This window comes from Anser anser (assembly GCF_964211835.1).
Source record: "Anser anser genome assembly, chromosome: Z".
Taxonomy (NCBI): domain Eukaryota; kingdom Metazoa; phylum Chordata; class Aves; order Anseriformes; family Anatidae; genus Anser; species Anser anser.
This window is the reverse complement of record NC_139723.1, coordinates 86,422,127-86,448,196: the sequence shown is the minus strand read 5'-3', so window position 1 is coordinate 86,448,196 and position 26,070 is coordinate 86,422,127. Positions and strand designations below refer to the sequence as shown.

Below are 26,070 nucleotides of genomic sequence, written 5' to 3'. Positions count from 1 at the left end.
CAGCCCCCAGGATCTCCAGCTCTCCAAACCCACCCGTTTCTCCCTTTTCTGGAAGCTTTGGCGAGGCGTCCAAGGACCGCAGGGCATCATGCAGGGCTCCAAGCCACTCAATGAGGTCCAACCCAGTTAGCTCCTGTAATGCGAGGTTCCCTGACCGCGCCGCCCTATCGATTAGGCCGTCTGAAAACGCTGCCTCATTTATTAGGGTTTGATTTGAGCAGCTGGAGCGTGCCCGAAAGGTCACTCATTTTTCTCCGTTCCTAGCAAACAACGCCCCGGTTCCATTACTACCATTTCCAAATCGATGCTGCACTCCTCGCCCCTCCCGAGCCTCCGGAGCGCCGCTAGGATCGATGCTGCCTGCTCTGCAGAAGTTAAAAAGTCCACGTATTAAACATCAGCAGCTCCATGCACATGCACCTGGCAGGGATATTTTCTGAAGAGCTGGGAATTTTCTGTGAAAGAAGCTAAAATGGGGCTGACGCTCCCCATCCGTGGCTATTTTTCTAAATTTATTCTACAGCAAACTGCAGAGGAGTTCACCTCCTCTGGGGGCGAAGACACCTGGCCAAGGAAGCAGCACCAAAGTCCACCCGGTGCAGTGGCAGCTGCGGAGGTGGGAAGCTGAGGCACTGAACCTGCAAGGTCTTAGGGACGAGATTCCCATATGGACAGCCCATCCCGGGACCTAAGCAATACAGAATCACAGAGCATCCCGAGTCAGAAGGGACCCGCAAGGATCATCCAAGCCCAACTCCTGGCTCCACAAAGCACCACCCAAAAACCAGACCATGTGTCTGACAGCGTTGTCCATCCTGAACAACCTCTACCACGCTGCAAAAACCTCACCTCTGTCTGTCTTCTGCTTTGCTTTGATTTCAAGTTCCATCACTTGGATTATCTTCTCCTCCGGTCGTTTGTTTCCCTCTAGGTTTGCTTTTCCTTCTGCTTTCTGATACAGCACCTACTGTTATAAATCATTAAAGTTTGACTACGCTGTTAATATCAGTATTCACGCAGAGCTGACACTTTAATAGCATCCCCGTGCCGAGATGCGGCGCGCAGATTTCCTAATGGTTTGTGTTGCCTTTGTTAACACGACTGCTCCTCATTTAACTACAAACCCGGAGACGTTTGCCGGTGCGGAGCTCCTGTCACGAGGCGGAGCAGTATCAATATTTCAGCAGGCTGAATTACACGCCCGAAGTTGAGCGAAATTAGCTGATACCTCCCCAAACTCCGCCATCCATCACGACAAGACACGCGTATACGGGCACTTCTGTTCCTGCCACCTCACCGAATCCTCCCCAAAAAGCCATTTTTGTCGTGGTGACACCGAGATGCTTCACACCGGTGGGGTTATTGGATGTGGCTCCTACCTACCTAAAGGATCACCGCCTCCTCCCCTGCTTTCCTCCAGCCCCTTGCGACGCAGCCTGCACTTTGCCCTCGTTTTGCCCACATTTAAGGCTCTTTTTATACTAACAGTGCCGCTGGGAGGGAAAAAAAGCTCCTTAATACCTTGGCAAAGCTATGATGCTACCTGAATCTTCCAGCAACCCCGCTAATTTGCTACTTTGCAGACACCAGGCTCGATGTGTGGCACCGGGTCCCAGCCCTCCACGCACGAGGTCCCGCGTCCATGCAAGGCGGGGTAACCTCACCCAGTGATCTGGGACGTTACTTTAAAGGCTGCCATTATCTGGGTTCGTTTTAAATGATGGAAAAATGATTTAAAGTCACAGTCTTACTTCAGGAAATGGTTCTACACCCCATTTATCTCATCGCGTGGGAAACTCTCAGCATCAGCCCCAAATCGCCCGCATCCGAGCTCTTACTCGCAGCATTCCCTGCCTTTCTTTTCTCTCCTCGTTGCTTATTTTTTTTACAGACACCTTGCCTTCTTGACAAGCTGGGAAGCAACCCAGAGCTCCACTGGCTTTGGAAGTTCCTAGCCGCAGCCTGACGGGGCTCTCAAAGGCTGCTGGTGCCAGTTTTCCATCCGCTCCGCTGCACGTTCGTGCAAGCAGGTGGCTTTGCAAAAGAGCTCGCCGTGTCCTGTCCTGCCCTCCGGGGAAAACCTGGGGAGAAAAGGAGCTGGGGGATGTCAATCACGCTTCCAACATCTGTCCCCATCCCGGGTGCTCTTTACAAGCCGATCCAAAGTAATAACGGCAGAAAGCACAAGGTATGTGAGCTGATTTTGAATGTGTCTTTCTCCTTTTTTTTCCCTTGCTTAGTGTTTATCGCCTCCCGAATTCAGCTCTAAAAAAAAAAAAAAAATTGCATTCATCTTACCCAGAACAAAGAAATGTATTCTCTTCATAACACTTTGTTCTCAGCAGAAAATCAACTTTATCTTGATTGTCAGGCAGAAATAAAGCTCAGAGACTAAGAGCCGAAAAGGAGAAGGTTTTGTGCTTAGCAGCAGCAGCAGCTGGAATTTGTTTTAAAAAAGAAAGCAATATTCAGGTTTGGCTTACAGAATCTGAGCACAATATGACACGGCCAGCGAGGAAAGGAAACCTGCCCCCCACACCTGGCCTAGAAAATGGAAAAGCTCAGCGTCATCTCCACTTGTGGCTACTTTTATTGTGAATTTAGACTAATTCTCCTCCAAATCTTAAGGCACTTCAATTAGCGCCCAGTTTCCAGGTGCCTGGCAAAGGAGGTTTATCACCGGCTCTCCGTTTCAGGCTGAGCACACAAAGCCAGTTCTGGGGGGAAAAAGGGGTTGAGGAAAAGCCTGTGATTCCTCCTGTGTGCCAGAGAGAGCTTCAGAGGCATAAAAAGAGAGAAACTCGCGGACGTGCTGGGCAGAGGAATCAAACCGTGCCTCCTTTACTTCCACAAACAAGCTGGCTGAAGCAAGGAGAAGCAGAATAAACAGTACGAATACATCGCCGGTAACCTGCAGCAGGCAATACATGAACATGACGGAGTACAACCCATTTATCACGCTCTTTAGGCAGCGGCGACCACGTACGTTTCCATTTCCCCCGTTTAATTACGCACAGCGGCTCCGTTCCCCTACACCGACGCACCCAACGCAGCCATTCATCACTTCCCTGGTTTACGTCTTACTCCGTCTCGCTCCTCTCCTGTCTTTACCTCCTTGGGTGCTGGTGGGAGCGCCATTTCCCCCAGCATTTTCCTTCCCTTCTTCTTCTCCAACTCCTCCTCCCCTGTCTCTCTTGGACTCCGGCTTCCGCGAGGGCTCGGTCTCACGGAGAGGCCGAACGTCTCCGGCGCTCCCAAACTGCAGGAATTAAAGGATTTGCTGCCTCCTCCCAAGCAAGCACTCAACGACACGACTCGAAGCCGGGGAGATCCCTCCGCACTGCCTTCAAAATAAAAATGATCCATCGGGGAAAGTGCCCGTTCAGTCATGCCATCGATTGCACGTTTCTGCCCCAAATTCCTGCCCGATTAAACCACAAACCCAAGCATCCCGCCGCAACACACCAGCCAAGGGGCAAAAAATTATTTGAGAGGTTCTGAAATATCCCTTTGGTGCTTACCCCGAAGGAATCTGGGAGGAGATGCTCGGCGGTTTGCAGCGATTTGTAAATATTCTGTTTTCATTTGCAATTTTTACGGGCATAAAACTTTCAGTATTCAAATCGGAGCTGAGAAGCAGAGGGCATAAATATTGCATCAGGTACGGTCTGTATTTAATACGGCTTAAGGAGAGGTGAAGGTCCGAGTGAGGTCCCCAAGGGTTGGAACAGAAATATGAGAATTCGAAACACGTGAGTACCTCTTACACCAACAAGGACACTTTAGCTGTGAAAACAGCCAAATTCAAGTCCCCCATCCCTTGCCTTCCTCACTGCCACATCTTGGATGAAAAACACCTTGGGTTTATGGAAATATTGCGAACGTTCTTCCAGCCTCTGGTTTTCCTCTGACCTTTCTGCAGGAGCTGACCGGATTGCACATTCACGCACAAAAATCAACCTCTGGTGCCTCCATCCCTCCCTTTATCTATCTGCAGATACCTACAAGCATACAACTCCCTGTGCGTGTCCGCGCTGGATATACATCGATTTACCTGCAGCAAAATATTTCTGAATCAAGCACGAAGTTACCAACGAGGCATTTTTAACCAAGCTGCTCACAAACACGGTCCTGAGCACCTCCATCGCAAACGGGCTGGCAATTTTGCTCAGGACTAAACCAAAATATACGGGGAAAACCAAGTGTTTCTGCCTTTCGGTCCCATTTTTAGGTACCGGGACGTGCGGTGGCCTGATCCTTCCAGCCACATCGAAGAACTGGATGTGACTTCAACCCCGAGGGCCCTTAAACCCCACCGTGTCCTTAAATCCTTCAGCGTCTCCTAAGTCATCTGGCGAGGGCATAACCTTGCCAGAGACAGCAGCAAATACTCACGAGAAAAGTGCCCAGGAATGTTTCCGTGTCCTTATTTATCATGCGTTTGATTTACTGAGATATTTTACTTCCCCGTTCCGGCTTCAAGGACAATCCTTTTTAAAAACAGTAACAAAAAGAAAAAAGAAAAAAAACACACAGAATTGTTCCAGTAGACCAAGGGACAACATTCAAAAGCCTCCTTAATCTTTCCAAGAACATAAAAAGCTCCTACAGATAAGTCCTGGGGACTCATCCTTCCCTTCTTACAACAGCCTCTGGAACGACCCAAAGCTATCCCGAAATCCACGCGGCCAACGGGAGATTGGCATCCCTCTAGCTCGGGCACGAGAAGCTGGGAATTCCCCTCCCAAAAAGCCGATCCTTTCCCGTTCCTGGAAGCAAACCCAAAGCGATTTCTCCTTGAAAAGTGATCGGGTCTGCGTTACCACCCGGACAGGCTCATCTGCCCACCCTTGAGAAACGCCCGTACAGCTGATGCTATATTTTATATATATACATGAAGATCTATTTATCTATATAAAGATCTAAAATATACAGATTATATATAGATTATATGGAATCTATATATTATAGATCTTTATATACCCCTGTCCGGACAATATGACAGCGCTGTCAGCCCGGCCCGGCCTCTCGCCGCCTCAACCAGCGCAAGGCACTGTTCATTAATTCACGATACACCATCCCCGCTCTCCTACGGGACCGGTCGTTCCTGGAAGTCACGCTCCGAACTTGGTGTTATTTACTCGGTTATTGAGACATCAGGCTTTTACGGGAGCATCCATCAAGCGTCTTGAGCTCACAGCACAGCCCTGAGCTCGTCTGCCACGTGCGGGGGGTTGAAGATGCAGAAAAGGACTCAAAGAGCAGCACGTTTTGGCTTTAATTCATTAATTTTCAGTTCCAAATTTGCATAAAACCTTTTCTATTCTTTTGCAGTTACCAGAAATCGGAACAACTGACACCTACAAACAGCTCCGAGCGCTTCTTTTCGCCTGGGTGCTAACCAGGAGAGCACCCAACTGGTTGAGACGCGAGGTTTCAAGCACTTGAAAACCCACAAATCTCAAGAATCCGAGTTACCGTGTAGAAAAGAAACACACAGATTTGGAAATCCAGCGCCACACGGAGCGCACAAACGTGCGTGTGCACCTCTGTGTGTTCGTGGGGTGGCAGGGAGAAAGGATCTGCCACTGAGATCCAACAGTAGAGCTGCAAAAGTAAATCCTTTTGGTTACCCGAACGCAAACACAAACATTACAGCGGCAAAGGCGTTTTTGCTCCGAAAGGAAAGGAAAATCAACCCATCCCACCCGGGCAGGGGAGAGCCAAGCCGCTCCCCCTTTCCTTCTCCATCCGAGTGCTTTGGGCCTTGAAGAAAATGATGGGTGGATGCCAGAAGACGGGGTTTTACAGTAAATGCTCAACATGTTTAATATTCAGTCCTTGCCGTTATCTTTTTTCCTGGGGAAAAAAAGTATTTGGGGGAGTTTTGCTCACAGCAGGCATTTGCCCAGAGCTTTCCTCTCCTTTGGCTTCTCAAGACGACAAAATGAAAGAAGAGAAGCCCACGGCTGCGGCAGGTGATGTCACGTACCTTTACTCTGATATTGACTGCTCATTTGCAGGACTTCACCTGAAAATAATGAGCGACCCAGAAATAGAAGCGTAGCCGATCCATTACGCCGTCCTCCTCATTACTCAGAGCCAAACCTGGTAGAAATGCAGCCTGCCACGCCAGCTTCTCCGGCGTAAGATCCACGGGCCAATACCACGGTTTAGTGCACGGGGAGTAAGTTCCCCTTACAAGGTTTTTGCCTCTAGAAGTCAAAGTTTGCCTCATCCTCATTTCATCCCACAGCAATTTTCCAGTCATTCATTAACGACACATTAATGGTATGGAAAGCGCGTGATTTACCTCTGGTTGGAAGTGAAAATAGAAGAGCCCAGGGTGCCAAAAGTTGGCAGGAAGGCACACCGCCGACTTATCCCTTTAAAGTCAGTCCCTGGGTGTTGTTAATTATTCCAGCTTACAGCAGAAGATGTCACATTTCGACTTTAAAAGTTATTTTTACTGAAACCACGCACTCACCGTGAATATATAATGTTTTAATAAAGCACCCACCCTTCAACGAAAATGTGTGTACGCTTCCGTTGATTAGACTTAGCTGACAAACGCGTATTTCCGCAGGAGAGCAAAACCAACATTCAGTGTTCATAAATCAAAAAAAAAAGCGCAAAAAAAAAAAACCCACTCAGTAACAAAAGCGGTAACAAAACCCTGCCCCATCACGCTACGCGGTTTCAAGATTCCCGTCTCCTCTTTAAAGGAAGACAGAGGACACCACTTTCCAGGCCTGATTTACACTGTAGATGAAAAGGATGTGAAATTCTCTCCTTCTACACGCGGAGATCACCACCTCTGTGCCTTTCACTGCACGCTCTTATTTCAGCTTACCAAATCAATGCATGTACGCCGGTGTTTGCAGCGGCAAAATATTGCTAGGGTGTGTTTAATCTGGCCCTGGATTTCTGATTCGCATGAGTCCAAAGAGTATTATGATTACCTTACCCCTACCAATAATAAACCAACCTTCAGTTTAATACCTGAGAAGAGGAATAGGTATTTCGCTACACTTTTGGGGCAGAAAACAAGCATTTTCTGCGTGACCACGAACTGCTTGAACAGCGACGTGGAGCCGCAGCGTTCAGCCCCCAGCTAAAAGTTTATCTGTTCGCTACGCCAAGGTTTTTGGTTTTTTTTTACATTATTTTTTAAATCTGCTTAAGCTCAAAGTCACCCAGCCGCCCACTTATTTCACCGGGTCATGGAAACAACTGGTCTCCTGACGTGCTGACGAAGAGGAGGAAATCCTACCCACGCCTGTACGTGTGCTACGTACGTGCGTGCCTGGGCCAGCTGCTACCAGCTGGGAGAGGCAGGGTGGCAGCTACAGCACGCTCAAAAGCTGCTTTTCCTCTTCCTTTCGCTGATAAAGTGAGAGAATCCGTGTGTTTGTGTTTTAATCACCACTCGCAGCCTTTGCTACGGTGCGTGCCTACCACAGGAGACTGGCAGCACGTTGTCTGGGAGGGACATGCCCTGCTGCAGCGAGTACGGCTCCGCTTGGTTTACGTTTCACGTGAGGAAAAGACAAATAATCTTACGACAGAGCACTTAAGATCTTCATTTTTCGACAAAACCTCGTTACCTGATCGACTCGCTGCCTGAAACGAGGAGGCCGTCACCCTCGAAGCACGCAGGTCACGGCCGGAGGAACGGTTCGAGGGAAGTGCCTTTCGCGCTTTGCCAGCATCCAGGAGAGGACGTTTCAGCTCCTCTTCCAGGAGACGACAAAGTTTCGAGAGGCTCTTCCCTCACCCTCTGATCATAAGTGCTTCCTTGCCTCCGTTTCCACTTAGAGATCCTCGCTGGAGGCATCCGAGGCTGGAAGGCAAGCTCTGAGAAAAGCTCCTCGCTGTCTGCGCTGCCCCTAATTACGGCAGCTCAGTCCTCTCGTACGCCCGCGCTCGGCGCTCGAGGTAAATGCCACGAAGGTCACTTTGTTAATTCAACGCCAGGGCCCGCGTTAGGAACCGTTGGCAGAAGGCTGAAAAAGTCAGCGTCTGTTTTAATGCTGCTGTGGTAAGGTTTTCTTAACGCCGCCCGGTCCCAGAAATGAATTTCCATGAGGTAGGAACAAAGCAGGCGCCTCGCGAAGGCTGGCGTTGCCCCGAGACGGACATCGAGGCAGGTCAGACGATCTCCTACCCGAAGGTGACCATTATAGGAACGTACCAGACTGCGGCTTAGGCTACAAACGTGTAGGAACGGGAAGTTAAAAGGGATCACTTCCCACCGGCCAGGAGCTGGGCGCTGCAGCAGGCTGGGGGCTCTCCTTGGAGGTCTCCAGCAGCCGCCTGGACGTGGGGCTGGGCGCAAGGACCCGCAGGTCCCTTCGCACTTCGGCCACCCCGTGCTTCTGCGAACCCCAAAACACTTCCCAGGTTCTTTATTAAGGCCATCATGAACGCCAGAAACCCCAGCTAGAGGAGACGTGGGGATGTCGATGTGCCTCAACATCACACGCGGTGCTAGGGTGAACAGCAGAGCTTGGTCTGCAGGGAGAGGGGGGGAAACGGTCTATGGAAATCTGGCAATTAGGGGAAAACCCCCTTCTGACCCCAAATCTGGCCACTGTTTTAACTGTGGGCGTCTGAGCAAAGACAGCAGCAAGGCACCTGCAGGAACTGACGCTAGCAGGACCGCAGCAAACCCCTTCCTCCACCTCTCCTCCAGCCCGGCTCCTCTGAGATCGTTTAAGGCGTTTTCTTCCCTCGAGATCGCATGCGCATTTGTTATTTAAGGATCGACATCAAATGTAGAATCTACGCTGATTCTATGAATTACCTTTTTTAAACCCAACGTGCTGCCAAGCTAACCCTAATCTCACTGGAGCTTACAAGCGCTGGGATGAGCAGCGTTTTATGACAGCCACACGTTAGAGCTGTGCCGCTCCCTTTTACGCCAGGAACCTCGAAGCCTTTTCCCATCCCTCGCGGCGCGTCTGCGGTCGCTGCGGCGAGCACGTCCCCATCCTCGGGTTCCTCCTCGGAGAAGTGGCAGCAGGACGCTCAGGAGGCTGGGCCAATGTCATTTTGGAACCAGTAGGAGCAGAAATATAATAGAAAATGAGAGGAAAACTATACCTACAAGGGGTCCTTAGCATCAGGACCTCGATCACGGGACCCTCAGCCCCACAGCTCAGCCGAGGAGAAGCCCTCGCAATGAAACCTCGGCGCCAGTTTCACCTACCTAAGAAAAAAGGGGGAGTGACGCCCACCTCCCGGAGCGTCTGGCAGCGTTTTTTCGTGTTTATCCATCATGCTTACCTTGCGTAAAGGTTTGCTTCCTTCTGACACGACCCATTTACCTACCGCACTGGGAACAAGAGCGTTTGGAGGCCAAGCCTGGAGCCCGGCAAAGGGTGCCGCACGGAAACTCCTGGTGACATCCCTAGGAGACGTCAGGAGCAATGAGAGCAAGGGTTATCGCTGTCAGGCGTCCGACAGAGTCACGCACGGAGACAGGTCTCATTTACTCAGACACTGCAAATGACCGGACACTCTACCGCCACTCCACGTTTAAGGGCCACTTGAATCGTACTCGGGGAGTTTTGCCCACCTGCAGTCTGAGGGATGCGTTACTAAACACGCGACCCAACCACGCCATTGTTTTCCGAGCGGCATTTCACAGGAAAAGCCGCCAAGGGTATTATTTCCAAAAACGAACGGTGTCACAGAGGTTGTGCTGTCACAGACCAGCAGCGTGCCCGTTTCGGCAGGCAACCTCCCCGCGGTTTAGGATTGGGAAATCTGCTCGCCTCGAGCTTGGCGGAGTCGTGGCACTGCCCCGTCTGCGACTGGTGGCTGAGCACGAGGCGCCGCTCGCAACCTCGAGCGGCCGCCGTCCTTGCGGCGATCCCTCCCGTTGATTGCAATCGGGTCCCGCTAATGACGTAATTCAATTAGGCACAAATCAAGAGCTAACTGATACTTTTCATAACGCAACTCCGGCTCCTGACAAATTCCCTACCCAGATGGAAGAGCCTGATAGAGTTCCTGGTAGCGGAATATCCCCCTCCGGAGAGATGTTAACAACCCTTTGAATATCAGCGCACCTGCCCGAGCAAAGCTCTTCGGTTGCAGGGGATCGGTGGCTGCGCGAGCACATCAGGAATGCAAACGATCACCAACAAATTGCGTTGGGGGGGGGATTTTGTTGATACAAACGCATTCCCCACGGAAGCCAGCGAGGAGTTACTCCGGTCGGGAATCCAGCCTGATGTAGGGGAGCAACCTTTTTCTCTCTTTCTCTAATTGTTTGAATCGTGAAAATTTGATGGATTAAAAAAAAAAAAATACAACCTGATTTATCCTCCATTACCGCGGGCTTAGAGAACAGTGTGGGCAGTACGGAAAGGCAGCTGTTTACCCGGTCTCCTCCCGAATCTTTCCGCCAGATGACCTTTATTTCGGATTAATGGAAACAAAGAGCGAATCATGTTTGCGTGATGGGGAGCTCACGGGGCCACCGCCGCGCGTAACTGCCTCCACCCGAACCGAACACGTTTCTCCAAACGCGCACCTGCTGTCGCAAGGCACCCGGTTGGTTTCATTTCCACGACCCGAGCGTCCCCTTACTTCTACTGTCAAAATCAGTTAGCGTCAGAAACGTAGGAACACAGAAAAAAAAACAAGAATTACATGTGCCAGCATCCTCAGTCCTACAATATTTTACAACCCCGTGCGCGAATACCTTTACCTAAGTGTCCTCACACGGGCCGTTTGCCAAATATCCTACCGCACGCATGGAACGCACGAAAATACAAAGGTCCGGAGGTCCCCGTCAATAAATCCATAAAAATCCCGATGTCCTCTTGAAAAGCAAAGTCCACATCTAAGACCCTTAACTGCTTTCATATACATGACGAACTCCTTCAATTATTCCCCTAAACCTTTTTCAGTCTTCTGAGCAGAAAACTGTGTAAGAAGCTTCCTTCCAAAGGAGGATAATATATACAATTTCCTACAAACGTATAAATAACTTGTAGGAAAATCACGATAAGCGGTCTCACCAACAGCAAGCCCAGCAGCATCTGCAGTACAACGAAGGAGAGATGAGCTAGGAAGAGTGGTTTTCACGTTGGGTAAGAGAAACTTTTACCCTAAGCCCTCCAAAAAAGCTGTACCAGTTTAAAAACGGGACAAACCCGGACAAGGACTTGGGAAATCGGAGGCGAGAACGGAGCTAGCAGAGCTGAAGGAAAAAGGCAAAATAAGCAAAGAAATGGAGAAACGCAGCCCGTGCAGGTCAGATACGGCACAAGATTCGAAGTCTCCGCAGAATGGCAGGGCGCACACCAGGCTGGGAAACCGCTGCTATGTACGTATGCTAAAAACCCGAACCAGGAGATTGGCATTCACTGCAGAGCTCTTCTGGTGACTGAGGAGCTGACCTGAGCTCTTCTGCTCTCCAGAACCTCTTGGAGGAGTCACAAGCCCGCAATTCAGAGAGCTCTCCAGCCTCGCCCCGGGGCGCAGCCTCCAGGTCCGTGCGTCTTTATTCTACGCGTTACCTACTTCGGTCCCCCTCGGTTCTTCTTGTAGGACCCCAGAAGGGAACGGCAGCGAAGACGTTTCAACGAGGCAAACCTCCCGGCCGCTCAGGATGCTGCATCCCAGGACGGGCAGGAGTTGACCTCGGAGCTCTGGGCACGGCAAAGTCGGGCGGTGCTCCCCTTCGGCTGGGAGAGGAGGCGCTTTGGGGTGAAGCCGATAGGTCAAAGAGCGCCATAAAAGCAAAGAAAGCCATAAAAACACCAGTAGTGGCTCTGTTTCGAACTCTACGCGCTGAGAAGATGCTCGGTTTGCAGCCAGGGAAGTAATTCCCACAAAGATGCTCTCCCTTCAGCTCCTCTCTTTGACAACCGACACTTTGCTGCAACTCTGGGCCGCGATTTCGAACAGTTTTCGACGTCTTTTGAACACCTCGGAGCATTTCTAAGAAGCCAGAAGTCGCACTTCACTCGCAGTCGGCGCTTTCCAGGCTTCCCTTACAGGAGAAGACCCCCGGGAGCGGATCTCGAATGCCTGAGGCTCCCCTCCCCTACAAAAAAAGGGATTCCCGAGCACCTTGCACCTTGCGGCAGAGCCCACGCTTGCTTTTCATCCTCACAAGCGGCAACAAAGCGTCCGAGTTTCCCAAAGGGAAGGTGGAGGATGGGGCAGGCGATGGGCACGTGAAGGCAATTCATCTCACGAAGCGAGGCCGGGGCCGGCGTGGTTATTTTGGATATAAATAAATAAAAAAAAACGAGGTCAACGTTTCACCCAAGGGCTAATTTTACCGGAGCGGGGACAAAAGAACCTACCTGTTGGCTCCTTCAGAGCTTCCAGTGTCCCTACCCCTGACCGCGGCGCGGGGAATCCTCGCCTTACTCTATCACGGCCAGCTTTAGCGTGGCGAGATGCTAAAATATCAAGCGGGGGCGAACTTCTTTCCGCTTACTCACATCTAGCGAAGCCTCTGGACCTCCTCCAGCAAGAACGGAAGTGCCGGTCTACCGCGGGGCCGTCTTCTTGCGGCAGCGCACGGGAACCCCAAGTTTGCGGCGTCCCTTTTATCCCGCAAAAGCGACGTTTCTCCAAATCAGCACAGGCCCTCTAAAGGACGCCCGGAGAAAAAAACCCATGTGCGGAACAACTGAGGGATGGCTCTGAAAGAGTTACTTCAGCTGCCAGGCCGCCGGGGCCGACGGCAGCCCGGTGTTGGAAGGGGCGGCACGGGGATGTTAAGCCCTAAGCACGGCGCGCCGCCGCGTAGCTCGAGGCGGGGCGCGCGATGCCCTGGATTTCAAGTTGCATCTGGAAGGAGGCATCCCGCGGGTTTTGCTCTCTCTGTCTGAGAAGCACGGACGTGATATTTACCGACCCCAGCGTCCTGGGGAGGGCAATTCGGAGCCCCGGGGGAGCTCCGGGATCGGGGCAGGGAGCGGGAGAGGCGGCGGCCCCGTTGTGCAGCCTCCCGGGAGCCCTTTGTCAGCAGCGCTCGGGGCGGGATGGGCTCCCCGCGGGTTCGGGGCCGGCTCGGGGGGAAAACTTTGCCCGCCCGTCCGCAGCTCGCTCAGCCCCCAACGAGGGATTTTTTTTGGCGCAGGGCGAAGCCGCCGGCCTGCAAAACGAGCGCACCTGCGTGCCGGAGGTGGGGTGGGAGACGCGCGGCTGGGGAACAGCCCCCTCCCCAATCTTTTTCCTTCCGTGCGTCGCCCGAACAACGCCATCCATCGCCCGGGGCACGGCGTGCGAGCAGGGAGGGGGCTCGCAGCGTCGCCCCGTCCCCTCCTCCGGCAGCAGAGGAGCCTGCGAGTCTGTGGGGCTGCGAGAGGGAAGCTCACGGCCACGGCTCCCGGCTGGGGAGGCGGGCGGCACCCAGCCGTAATCCTGCTCCGACCCCCCCCCCCCCGAGCCCACCTCCCGGGCAGGGGACGGCGCTGGGGACACGCGGGCACACGCGCCCCGAATAAACCTCGCCCAGCACACCCCGAGTCCCCAAAAATCATGACGGCGGGGGGGGAGCTGTCCGTTTGGCCGAGGGGGGAAGCACCTCCGGGGGCGACCGCCGTTGGCACGCAGCCGCCAACCCGCTCGGCACCCCCGGCACGCGGGGAGCTGCTCCCCATTGTTCCCGCGGAGCCGCTGCGGGAGCTCGGCCGCCTTTTTGCGTTCGCCACACTCCCTCTTCCCCAGCCTTTCCCCCCCCCCCCCCGCCGAAGCCTTCCCCGTTTGGTTTCGGGGAAAATCGAAGCATTTTCCCCCCCGCCACCCCACTTCCACCAGGCGCTTCCACCCTACGCGATACCCTTCCACACGATGCGCGTCCAAGCCGCACTTTCTCGGTCCCGAGCGCTTCTGGGCTCTCGCCCCCGTTTCCCTTCGCCTCCTTTCTCGAGAAGGGACCCGTGCGGCGCCGAGCCCTTCCCTGCCTCCAGCCCCGCAGCATCTCCGCGACGTTTCCCCCCCCCCAGGGCCCTGCCCCGCACGCGGCTGCCTTTGCCATTTCTCACGAGGAAACGCGCCCCGAACGACCGCAGGGACTCGGAGACGCTCTGCGGATCCCCGCGTCCGCCGCCTTGCCAACTCACCCCGCTGCCTTCAGCCCCCTCGCTCCTTTCCTTCCCGGCTTCCAGATCATCCCCCCCCCCCAAAAAAAAAAAAGCTGCGGGGCGAACGGCTCGAGGTGCGGAGGAGCAGGCGAAGCGAGGCGGCCACGGGCACGGCGCACACGCATTATGCCGCCTCCTGCCACGCTTCTCCTCCGGTCCCCTTCCTCCAGCGTCGTCCTTTCTCCCCGCAGCGGCACCGGGAGCCCCGAGCCCGGCTCTTCTCCGGGCCGCCAGCGGGAGCGATGCCGGAGCACGGGGTGAGGGGGGCACAGGGGGGATGAAGCCAGGGGAAAACGGGGAGTCGACGAGGCAGAGCTGACTTACCGGAGACGCGAGGATTCAGGCTCGCCAGCGCGCAGCCGAAGAGGAGAAAAGCCAGCTTGGGTACCCAGGCGCAGCCGAGGCTCTTCTCCATATTTCAGCAGCGGCAGCGGCAGCCGCCGGAGGTCGGGGTCCCGAGCAGCCGCGGCGAGCTCGCCCTCGCCCCCGGCCCTCTGCGGGGCTCAGCGGAGGGGGAAGGGGAGCGCAGGGGGCAGGCGAAAAAGTTGCATCCAGTCCAGGAGGCTCGCGGGCTGCCGAGAGCGCGGGGCACTACCTCGAGGCGACGGGGAAGGCTGGCGAAGGGTCCTCCCACCGCCGGCGAGCCAGAAGGAGCCGGGTCCTGCTTGGAGAGGCGGCCGGAGCGCATCGGCGGGGCGGCGGCGGCTCCGTGTCCGCCGGGGGGGGAGAGGGACCGGGGACGGGCAGGGGGGGGTGGAGGAGCTCCACCGGGGATGGAGGGGGGGGGGCTGATCCTTGAGGGGGGGGGATGCTCCTTGGGGGTGCTCCTGGGGGGCTGCTCCTGGAGGATGCTCCTCGGGGATGGTCCTGGGGGTGCTCCGGGGGGATGCTCCTGGAGGGTGGTCCTGGAGATGCGCCGGGGGGATGCTCCTGGAGGATGGTCGCGGGGGATGATCCTGGAGGATGCTCCTCGGGGACGCTCCTCGGGGATGGTTCCGGGGGTGGTCCTGGGGGACGCTCCTTGGGCTGCTCCTGGGGGATGCTCCGGGGGGTCGCGGGGCAGCGCCGCGGGGAGCGGGAGGGCGGCGGCGGCGGCGCCTCGCTGGCTCCGGGCGCTGCCCGCGGGCCCGGGTGGGGCCGGTGTGGGGCGGGCTGGGGCTGGGGACGGGGCTGGGAACGGGGCTGGGGCTGGGGCTGGGGCTGGGGCTGGGGACGGGCCCGGCCCCGCCGCGCTCGGCAGCGGCCGCCGCAGCGCCCCGGAGGGGAGCGGGGGCGCCCTCTGGGGGCCGCCCGGGGAACGGCGCGGAGCGGCCCCGCGGCTGGGGAAGGGATCGGGGGGGGGGGTTATGGGGTTGGGTTTGGGGTTTGGGGGGGTTAGGGGCTGCGTTTGGGGGGGTTGGGGGGGTGAGGGAGCTGGGTTTGGGGCTTGGGAAAGGGGTCTGGGTTGGTTAGGGGGCTGGGATCTGGGTTGGGGGGGTGGGTTGGTTGAGGGGTCTGGGTTTAGGGTCTGGGTTTGGGGTTTGGGTTTATGGTCTGGGTTAAGGGTCTCGGTTAGGGGTCTGGGTTTAGGATCTGGGTTTGGGGTGCGGGTTAGGGGTCTGGGTTTAGGATCTGGGTTAGGGGCTTGGAAAAGGGAGCTGGGTTTGGGGTCTGGGTTGGTTAGGGGTCTGGTTTTAGGATCTGGGTTAGGGGTCTGGTTTTGGGGTCTGGTTTTAGGGTCTGGGTTTAGGGTCTGGATTTAGGGTCTGGGTTAGGGGTCCGGGTTTAGGATCTTGGTTAAGGGTCTGGGTTAGGGGTCTGGGTTAGGGGTCTGGTTTTGGGGTCTGGTTTTAGGATCTTAGTTAAGGGTCTGGGTTAGGGGTCTGGATTTAGGGTCTGGGTTAGGGGTCTGGGTTTAGGGTCTGGGTTAGGGGTCTGGGTTTAGGATCTTGGTTAAGGGTCTGGGTTAGGGGTCTGGGCTTAGGCGGTCTGGGTTTAGGTTAGGGGTCTGGGTTTAGAATCTCAGATAGGGGTCTGGGTTAGGGGGTCTGGGTTTAGGATCTGGGTTAAGGGTCTGGATTTAGGATCTGGGTTAGGGGTCCAGGTTTAGGATCTGGGTTAGGGGTCTGGGTTTAGGGTCTGGGCTGGAATCGCCCGTGGGTTGAAATAAAGGCTTCCAGCCTCCTGAAGGGAGGCAGAGGGGAGGCCTCGTGGTGAGGTGCCTGCCCGAGGGGAGCGGAGGGGCTGAGGGAGGCGCCAGGACCCGAGGGAACGGCACCAAACTGGGACAGGGGAGGGTCGGGCTGGGCGTTAGGGCAAGGTTCTGCACCCAGAGGTGCTCGGGCACTGGGACGGGCTCCCCGGGGACGTGGGCACGGCCCGGAGCCTGCTGGAGCTCGAGGAGGATTTGGACACCGCTCCCAGACGCGGGGTCTGGTTTTTGGGGTGGCCCTGCGGACCCGACGACCCTCGGGGGTCCCTTCCAACCCCGGCCCCTCTGATCCCACGAAACGTGCGGATAAAAGGCCCGAGCTCCCCCAGTCAGCATCAGGCAGCCAGCAGCGGCCCCGGAGCCGCGCACACACCACGGCGGGACCGAGGGTGCTCAGCACCCGGGGCTCCTGCAGAGGGGCCGCGGAGGTGGCCGCGGCTTCTCTTGAGGGTGAATTTTGCACGAGAACGAGCAGCTCCCACGTTACGTAAAGCCTCTCAGCCCCTAAGGGAAAAGAGGCTCCAAATCCCAGGCCAAATCCCGCAGCTCCCGTGTCTTCCTCCCGGGATTCTGCCTTTCCCATCCAGCACGAACGCAAGAATAAGTAGGCAGCAGCCCAACGCGCTCTGCCTGCAGTCGCTGCTTTGTCTTCATCACGTCCTGCCTGGGGTCCCCAACCTCGTGCCGCTCCCCACCAGGACGCGTCTTAGCCTTCACCCTTTTTCCACGCACGACTTGAAGGCCAGCGGCTCGGAGATCTACGGCAGCGTCCCCGAAACCACTCTGGATCAGGGCGTTGAAACCCAATTACACAGAATCCAAGGCAGGCTTTAGAAAGTGATTTTGGTAACAGCGAGGGCTGGATCTCTTCGGAGATCGTTAGCGGTGAGGTAACATTGGCCAAAATGGACTTAAACTAGCGTAGGTCGTGTTCAATCCTGAACCGAGGACAGACAGCAGCCATTTCGGAGTCTTTTTGAGAGGGATTCATCAGCAGGAACATCTACAGACGTTTAAACCCCAAACCCGAACGCAGTCGCCCCCCAGCACGGAGCAGGAGAGGGTTTGGGGGAGCGGCTCACCTCCTCCTGAAGCTGATCCGGTCCATCCCAAAGGTTAGAAGCGAGCCGCTGTCGGTGGAAGGGGCAGGGCTGCGTGCAGGAAGGCTTCGAGGAGGAGACGGCCGGAGCTCCCTCGCTGCTTTCTCTAGGATCTGGAGGAGTTCTTCCTCCCTCCTGCCCGCACCAACTTAATAACGTGAGCAAAGGACGGGAAATCCGCTGGAACAACCACGTTTAAATGGTTCGTCTGCCCCAAGGCCCAGGTTTTCGGGATGCCAGTCGTTCCTCCGTCGACGATCCCGGCCTTTAGCAGCCGAGATCCCCTCGGAGGGATCGAGCGTAAGCGGGGGGAGACGTCTCAGAAACGCACAACGGGCATTTCTTTAGGGGATCACGAGCACAAACTCCCCGCTTCTCTGATCTTCAGCGAGCAGGCGCTGCTCCTGTCCCTGCCGGACGAACCGCAGGCTTTTCCGGGCGTGAAGGCACGCGGGACTCGGCTGAGCCGTGCGGATTTACGAGAGCGACCTTTCGGAGTAAAACGCCGCCGCGCAATTCTCAGCGACTTACCGTCGGATGCTGCGGTGCAGCACGTTCTCTGACGGATTGCCAAGACGTTTCTTCTCTTAAAGCAGTTCTGAAGTCTCCTGGAAAGACTTTTGTTTTTTTTTTTTCCCCCTAAAGGGAGTGAAGGCGAAGTGCAGAGCGCTTTGTGCCTGCACACGTTAGAAAAATCCAGCAATTCGGGCCTCCCTCTGCAAAAAAAAACACGGCTTCTCCCCGCTGCTTGGGAACAAAACCCTTCCTTTAGGCAACGGAGGACGGGTTGCCAAAGGATTTAAAGGACATCCGTGCGTGATCTGGACCCCCGCGCCCTGCCCGCGGGTAGACAGACAAACATCTGGTCATCGCTCCCGTTCCCTGTCGGGCTTTTCAGGCTGGAAAACCATTTATTTAAACGTAAAGGCCCTTACTAGGAGGACTGCGTCCAAGATGAGACCAGATTACGAGGGAAGGAGAAACAGCACAGCTCCCCGGCCGAGCCAGGGCCCCCGTTAAAAACCCAAACGCCAGCCCAAATGCTCGCCGGGGGGCTATTTGCCACTTCAAAGCCTCTTTTTCCTACAGACCCCTCGTTGTTTTAAAAAGATCCGGCACCCGACAGCCCACGAAGCAGCTGGGGCAACTGAAACCTGCCACGTGCTCCTGTGAGCACGCTAAATAACGCGTCTCTTCCCCAAACCCACCTTTTTTCCACATTTCAGGTCAACCTTTCGTTACTGAGACAGCCCCGGGAGCTAGGACGCGGGGCTTCTGAACCGTCTTCTGCTTGGCGTTTGGAAAAAGGCTCTGAGAAGAAGTTTTGAAGAGGCTTGAAACAGCCAAAAAAAACCCTGAAGGATGCCTGAGCTTTACGGCCCTTTTCCGTAGGAGCCGTTTCTTCTAGGAAGAATTTTAACGTTCTGAACCAGACGCATCCCCAAAGGTACCTCAACTCTTTCTCCGCCGTCTCCACGAGGAGATCAGGCTCCTGACGTGGTTCAAGCACAACTCAATTAGTTGCCTAACGCCGCCTAAAATAGAGGTGCGGATCTCCGCTCCCGCTCTCCGTCCCCTCGAACCGCGATTTAACGCCGGCGGACGCTCAGCGTTAAGGCTCACTCGTTAAGGCTGAAGCGCGCACGCATCTTTGCTCAAAAAAGCACGATTTCCAAAATTTCCTCGTCCGTTTCCATGGCCAGGCCACGCCGGGTGGTGCAAAATCAGGCGCGACGAGCTGCCCAAGGAGGCGAAAGCAAACGGGGAGTGCGAAAGAGCGGTGCAAATCTCACAAGCGACATGGAAAAGAAAGAGCAAGGATAGCAAGATAACCGCTTTGAAATCACCCACGTTGTTAGTCCCTTTCTTCCTGTATTTAGCTCGTGTTTCTCAATGAATATAAACCGATACGGCTCCTAGAAGCTAATTCATATCGAGCTCTCCTCCACATTTGCTCTTCCCTATCGTTTTTCATGGCAATTCAGATTATCCTAAGAATATAACGGAAGAGCCCGAGCAGGTCGAGAAATGCCATCGGTGAGAGAACGAGAGGAGCGCAGCATGGGGGAACATTCTGCTTTTGAAGAGAAAATCAGCCTCCCCGCCTCCCAGACACAGCTCCGGCGGTGAAAACTGGCTTGGTGTTGGGAAACGCCAAGAGCTCGGTGTTGGGAAAACGCCTCGATGCGTTGTCGCTCCCGCTGAACGGCCACGCTTTCTGTAATCCCTGCCTGAGAAGCAAGTTTGCAATTACCTTTAGCTTCTTTCCAGCACGAAAACTGCTTTCAGGGCACAAAAAGAAGACGTGGCGCAGCGTCAGGGTTAACTCCTTTCTCCTAACGCTCCACGGCTGTTGGGAAGTGGTTTCTTAGGGTTATCAAATGCCCCGTAACCAAGTCAATCCCATAACCTGTCCCGCCAGGGGCAACAAGAAATATCCCAGCCTGATACACATCCAAGTCTTTGTAAATATTCATCTGAGAGACGAACTTCTTAGTATCCGTTAGCCGCTCCTCGGCCAACACAGCCTGTTTTCTTACCATACGGAGTTCAGACCCCAATAAAAAGGAAATGAGCAACTCAAAAATGTGAAGAGTAGACAGGGAGAAAGGCGAAGCTTTCAGATAAGATGCGTAAGACGGCGCAGGAATACAGAGCAAGCGCTCAGGATAATACCCAGGAAAGCCCTTTTCGATCTGGTATCGTGGCTAGAGACAGAGTGAATGAGGAAAAAGAAATAAATAGAAGAAAAATAATGCCTTCGGGGAGGCATCGAGCCTTTTTACTCGAAGACTTAAAGCAGGAAAGCTGGCAGCTCTGGAAACACAACCGCCTGCACTGGAGGTTTGAGAAGAGAAGGAGAGCTACGGGGAGAAGGACTGGGTGGGCTGGGAGGAGGTGGGAAAGCTGGCGGAGGAGGCTGACGGCATCAAAGCTTGGTCCCTTCCCTACCCGTAGGGCGCACACCGCCTCCTCACGCTGAGCGAGGAGCGAGGAGGTCTGGGTGGCGGCGGCAGAAGCAGGTCACGATCCCAGGGGGATCAAGAACCGCGCAGAGCCGGGCCCCTTCTCGTCAAGACGCAGCTTCCTTCAGCTATCCAGTGCGGAGCAAACCCAGTCTTCGTGCCGAAGTTTGCCTTCAGATGCCGTACACCCCGGCCGCAGCTGCTGACAGCCCTCCTGTTTCCCTTTATACGGAAAAATAATAAGGGTCAGCCTCAGGGGGAAATAAGCCACACGCAGTTGAAGTGTTTCCCTCGTTAAAACGTCCGCCTTCAACTCACTCGGCACGCGTCCTTCCCCAGGGCGCTTCGCACCTCTACACCGTGGTTAGCCCAAAAAGGAGTCTGAAAATGAGAGCGGGTTCAGGTCCCGGGGTCAGCACGGGCTGCCTACAGTCCCTCCGGCTTCCCTTTGGCTTCGCAGCTCCTGTCTCCGTCCACCACACGCCGCCGTCCGATAGCCGCAATCCCCCCACACCCGCAGCACGCAAATCGGGGTAACTGCGTTCAGTCCAAGAGCAAAGAAGTTGGGGGAAAAAAAAAATAAAAGCAGGGAAGAGACATTTCATCTCACGGCGCGGCGATAAAAAGGCTGCGGATTTCAATTCCCAGGAGCCTACAATTCTTCTGACAACAGGCAGGTTTCCTTTTATTTATTTCTCAGGGCCTGTTATTACCGTGCTGCTCATTATTTGTATCCAACTGCACGCCAGCCTCGCTTTTGATCACCTCCTCGCTGTCGAGGGAAACCTGCTGCCTCGATGCTGACGCACCCCCTGCCCCTAAATGCAGCGTTCCCGGTAAAATGGGTTTTCGAGGGGTGAAACCAAAACATTTTGCTCGATTTTGGTTTACTTCAGAGCGGCAGTACGTAAAAGCGGTGCCTGTATGCAGCCAGTTTGTTCGAACACGCATGTTACACGGCCAAGTTGCGGTTATAAAGTGTGTTTGCAGGCGTATCAAATGGCGTCGTTGCTCGTTTCCAAGCGTCGCGGCGCTTCCCAGGCAACACCTCTCAGCTTTTCTGGGTTTTATCCAAGTGGGAAGTGAGGTACCGGGGGGACAGGACGACCTGCCCGGGTCACACAGCGAGCGCCCCGCATCCCGCTTCAGCTCAGGTCACCGCGAGCCGGATCCTTTATACCGATTTAAACTCCACCCGTGGTTAGGTTTTGCTTTCAGGAGGAGGTCAAGTTGATTTGTAGGAGCCTACAGGACCAGGGCAGCATGAAATACCACAGCTTCTTGCTGCTGCAGGCATGCGGATCCCACCTTTCCACGGCTCGCGGCTCCAGCAGCGAGGGCTCGGGCGAAGCCTCCAGACGAAACCACATCCGATCGGAGACCGGAGCAGGAACCGGTGGATTTCCACAGTGCTGGCAGCCAGGGATCAAAGACTGGAAGTGAGGAATCTGCAGAGAGCTCTGAAGGAACAGCGGGCTTCGGTTATCTGAAACAAGCCCTGGAAATTAAGGGCTGGCTCCACTGACGTTCTGGGGAGTTTCACCTTCGGTTCCAGCAGGAGAAACTTAACTCAGCTCTTCAATTAGTTGTATCTGAACGCAAAATTGCGTTAAAAATTTACTTGAGAGCGTTTGGAAATCCAAACGGACTCGAATATGCCTCAGCCGCGGTTAGATTACCGTGGGTTCTCCGGCACGTGTTCTCGTTACCTAGCTCCACCTACAGATTAAGAAAAATAATTAAAAAAGCTACTGAAGTCCCTAGAAAACTGTAAGTGGTGAAGACTGAGCAACACCATCGGCAGAAACGAGTGCCCAAAGCCTCCCCTTCTACCCAAAGAGGGGTTTGAGCGCCTCCCGTGGAGCAGCAGCTTGCTCCTAGCCAGGTTTGCTCCATTTTCCTTGCCCGCAGCAGGCTCTCCAAGGGGAGCTTGGCTCAGCGGTTTGCCAGCTCCAGCCGAAACCGAGAGCTGCCCTTTTACTTCAGTCAACACCAGGCTCCCCAGAACATCCAGGTTCTCCCAGCGCTGTCTTTTAAAACCTTACTCCTTTGTCTCAGCTCTCCTTTCATCACGCCAATTCATTTTTCTCGCAAAACGCCGTGCCAGCAGGAATCCCTTGCACGGATTTCGTATAATTACTATTATGCTTTCATTACACTTCTTACGTGCTTTAGCAAGGGGGTATTTTATAAATCATGTAGATTTTCCAATCAGCTGCCTTTGAATGCTATCACCCAAGCCTTTTTCTCCGTGGGAAACTATTCTAATACCTGTTATAATGAGCAGAATGAGACCGTCCAAGGTTTTCCTCGAGGTCTGAAATGTCTCGAGGTAACAAATTGCCCTTTAGCCATCAGAACGGATCCCGCTCTTACCGCTAAAACCGGCGAGAGGCTTTCAAACGCTAATTGTATTCCGTCCGTGGGACCGAATCGTGCCAAAATACAGCAGGACTGCGAGGCTAGACGCTGCGGCATATTAAAAATAAAGCTGGGCTAACGCAGACCACGGCTAACAACCCCACGTGAGCTCCCACGCTCTCGAGATCCCACTGAGGTATTTCTAACCCCATTTGAAAGACCAAGGGGCACGGAGCAAAGTAACACCAGCAAGAAACACCACCTGGACATCACCTGGACAGCTACGGATGCCGTGTCCACCTGAGAACCAGCTCACCAGCTCCCAGAAGATCTCACCTCCAACCCTTGGTAGCGTGGCACTGAGATGGTGAAAGGAAGGAGTTTCGAGAGTGAGGAGGTCCCCAAGGCGTGGATCCGCGCCAGACGTCACCCCGCCGTGGAATACCTGCGTACGCCAAGGAAAAGGTAAGACCTGGTGCCGTCCTAACAGATTTTCTCCAGGACTCGCTCACTCCCCGGAGAACCAAAGGCCTTTCGAGCTTTCCACAAATCCAGGCGAGGTGTTTAATGCTACGTTCATCCATTTGCACACACTCAAATGAAGCTGAACGAAGCAAACGAGGCAAACCTCAGGAATCACATCCCAGGGTTTTGTGCACCAACCTGGACAGCTGGAGATAATCTTCACTCTCGGGTGCTGTCCGCGTAGCAGTAAATTCACAGAGAAGCCTAAATTCAAGATTATTTCAGACTCTCGTGTGCTTCTAATGCGGTTTATTAAAGATGTAAGAACTATTAGAACACGATCCATCAGCTTACGCATTGCTTGTTCCTTTACGTCGTGGAGTTTAGCCAAGGCCGACGCACTTTAAAGGTATCTTTGCAGTCACACTTCTCTTCGTTTTAATTCATGCCACTTTTAATTAAACATGCCAGATTCTTAGTTGCCGTATTTCACCTCTTTGTCCCGTCATTAGGCAAGAGAAAGCAGAATGGGAAAAAGATTACGGAGAGCGGGCTGACCAAGTCAAGGGAAGGCGAGCACGGCAGGGACTATTTTTATATGAAATACGAGCACGATAGAGGTGGGATTACGTGACCTGGCCGCTTGCTGTAACAGAGAGCTGGGCTTTAAGTTGTTCTCCCCCTCACCAAGCTGCCGAGCTACAGGAAAAGTCACGCGTGCAGAGCAAATCTGGCTCTGCTCTCCTGTGGCAACGAGGAAAGGGTGATGCCGCAAGAGAAACCGCCGGGATTTTCACAGGTTTTCACATTTTTCTCCGCCAGGTCCCTTCGCGCTTCTCACGAGGGAATACTGATTCTGCTGATCAACACGAATATCTACCCGGCTGACGTTTACAAAGCAAAACGTTACCTCCCCAAGAGGAGGAAACCACCAGGATGCACTTCTAAAGCACGGTGATAAAGCAGTTTACAGCCCACCGTGCTAACGGGCCGCTCAGCTGGCCAAGCGCAGCACCGCGCTTACAAATCCTCCGTTTCGGTGACATTTCAGACCGCAGTTGGCAAAGAAGCGAGCGTTAAAACCGCAGCCCTCACCGCTTCGTCACCTTTAACTCCGGCGTTTTGGGACAGGCGCGAGTCGCAGCGATGGCGAAAGGCGGCAGCGGGGGAACGGTGGATGAGGCTTTTCGCCCCGCGAAGCCATCCCGGTGGCAGGAGCCCGTCGATTTTTGACACGAGAGCGTCGAGAGTTCAGCAACCTTCTTTCCAGGAAACGAGCGCGCCAATTAAACGAAATAGCATCACAGCGGAGCCGTAATTTGTAATTTTAGGAGCCGCGCAGGGGAAAAGACGCGGTAGGTCAGGGAACAATGGAAGGGCCCTGCCTCGGTCACCTCCAGTTCATTCGTCACCTCCGTAATGAGCAGCACAGAGCCGGAGAAGGGGAAGGAGAAGAAAAAAGCTGCTTTGGAAGGTACAACTTTTTAAATTCCTAACGAGGAAGGAGCAGCACGGGTCCAAATCTGCGCTATCACAAGACCGACTCGCAAGGGGAGACCTCAGAGAGACCCAGCCCCTGGCTTAAGGAGGGAGAAGACAGGATGTGCTGCCAAAAAACCGGGGTGGCATTGATGTGCGGTGCTTTGAGCCCTCTTTTCATCCATTAATTCTCACCCCTGCGCTTCTCCCACCGCTAATAGAGCTTTAGCCCAAACCCGTGCGACTTCAGGTCGCAGCCCCCAAAGCGAAAGTATCAGGAGATTCATTTGAATATTGCTTTAACAACCTAATTTCTGCTGCCTTTAACGTCAGGCGTGCCCCGAGCCGCCGGCCTCTCGACCTTCCCTTCCCGAGAGATGAAGAGAGGGTTTCTTTTCCTGCGGTTTCAGAGCTACGCAGCCCTCTCCCATTTCTGAAGCCTTGCCCGGAGCAGCTCACCTTCCAGCGAAACATGGCCTCCTCGCTGCACTGCTTATAAAACTTCGGCAGTCTTTATCTTGTGAAGCGCTTTGTGACGTTTAAAAGCAAGAGGGAAGGAAAGGAAGGTCTGCGTCGGGCAGAGCAGCTTCAGCCCTGCTCCCACAGGCACGGGACCAAGTTTATTCCCTCGGTCAACAAACAAACCAAACCCGACGATGACGACAGGTAAAAATATTCATCAGTTCGATGCCAAACCCTCTGCAAAAGCTCTGGGGAGAGCCCTTTGGCGCTGGGCACCTCTACACAAGCTGCTTTGTCACCGCGGTTAAATTTATTTGAGTCTGAAAGGCTTACCTGCCATCCAGCGCTGACTGCAGCCTCATCCGATGAGTCCGCAGCGAAGGTTTCAGCCTGGGATCGTTTCTTCCTCCTGTTGCCTTTGGTGGCGTAACTGACCGCGGCTTTTTGAGTCAGTCCGCGCAAACCGCGCTGGAACACGTGCGGAGACCGGGCTGGGGCCACGGCAGCGCCTGCAGGGGGTACAAAAGAGGTTTTAGAGGGGGCAGGAAGGCGGGATCCCATCAAACCCACTCCCATGCTCCGGTTTACATTGCAGAGTGATGTCAGGGCACGCTGACGAGGTTCCTGTTACATTTGGTTCATACTTGTCTCATATTTCACATTCAATATTCATTCAGTATTTCATGTTAGGCTCGTATTTGAATTGCAGCCCTGCTGTCGCCGTTTGCTCTGCGCCTTGTGCTCTTTGTGCTTACCCAAGCAGGTTTAAATGGCCGAAGTTAGCAAGAACGCTGAAATTCTGCGTTGCGATGAAAGCTGCGTGCGGCCCGGCAGCACGCGAGGGGCCTTCGGCCCTTGCTCGTGCGTAATTCCTAGGTTCAGAGGCCCGCCATGTAAAACACCCGGTGAGGAGATTGGGAAATTGC

The 26,070-nt window shown here is 54.5% G+C and overlaps 1 protein-coding gene and 1 long non-coding RNA gene across 14 annotated transcripts in view; both read right to left on the bottom strand.

Moving 5' to 3' along the window:
• LOC310890199 (netrin receptor DCC-like) overlaps positions 1–26,070 on the bottom strand; it is a 418,983-nt gene that overhangs the window by 389,108 nt on the left and 3,805 nt on the right. For 10 of the 13 annotated variants that reach the window (XM_083818911.1, XM_083818905.1, XM_083818910.1 and 7 more), the window contains one exon: positions 25,478–25,653. In XM_083818911.1, the coding sequence (XP_083675037.1) occupies positions 25,478–25,506 (29 nt within the window). In that variant the 5' untranslated portion in view covers positions 25,507–25,653. Of the gene's footprint in view, positions 1–849; positions 2,917–14,444; positions 14,884–25,477; positions 25,654–26,070 lie in introns of those variants that run through there. The other 3 variants (XM_083818915.1, XM_083818906.1, XM_083818917.1) reach the window with 3 other exon arrangements.
• LOC310890201 lies at positions 20,168–25,471 on the bottom strand. The gene is made up of 2 exons (XR_014577099.1): positions 23,075–25,471; positions 20,168–22,846 (listed from the first exon to the last, which is right to left on the bottom strand). It is a non-coding gene; the product is annotated as an uncharacterized lncRNA (long non-coding RNA).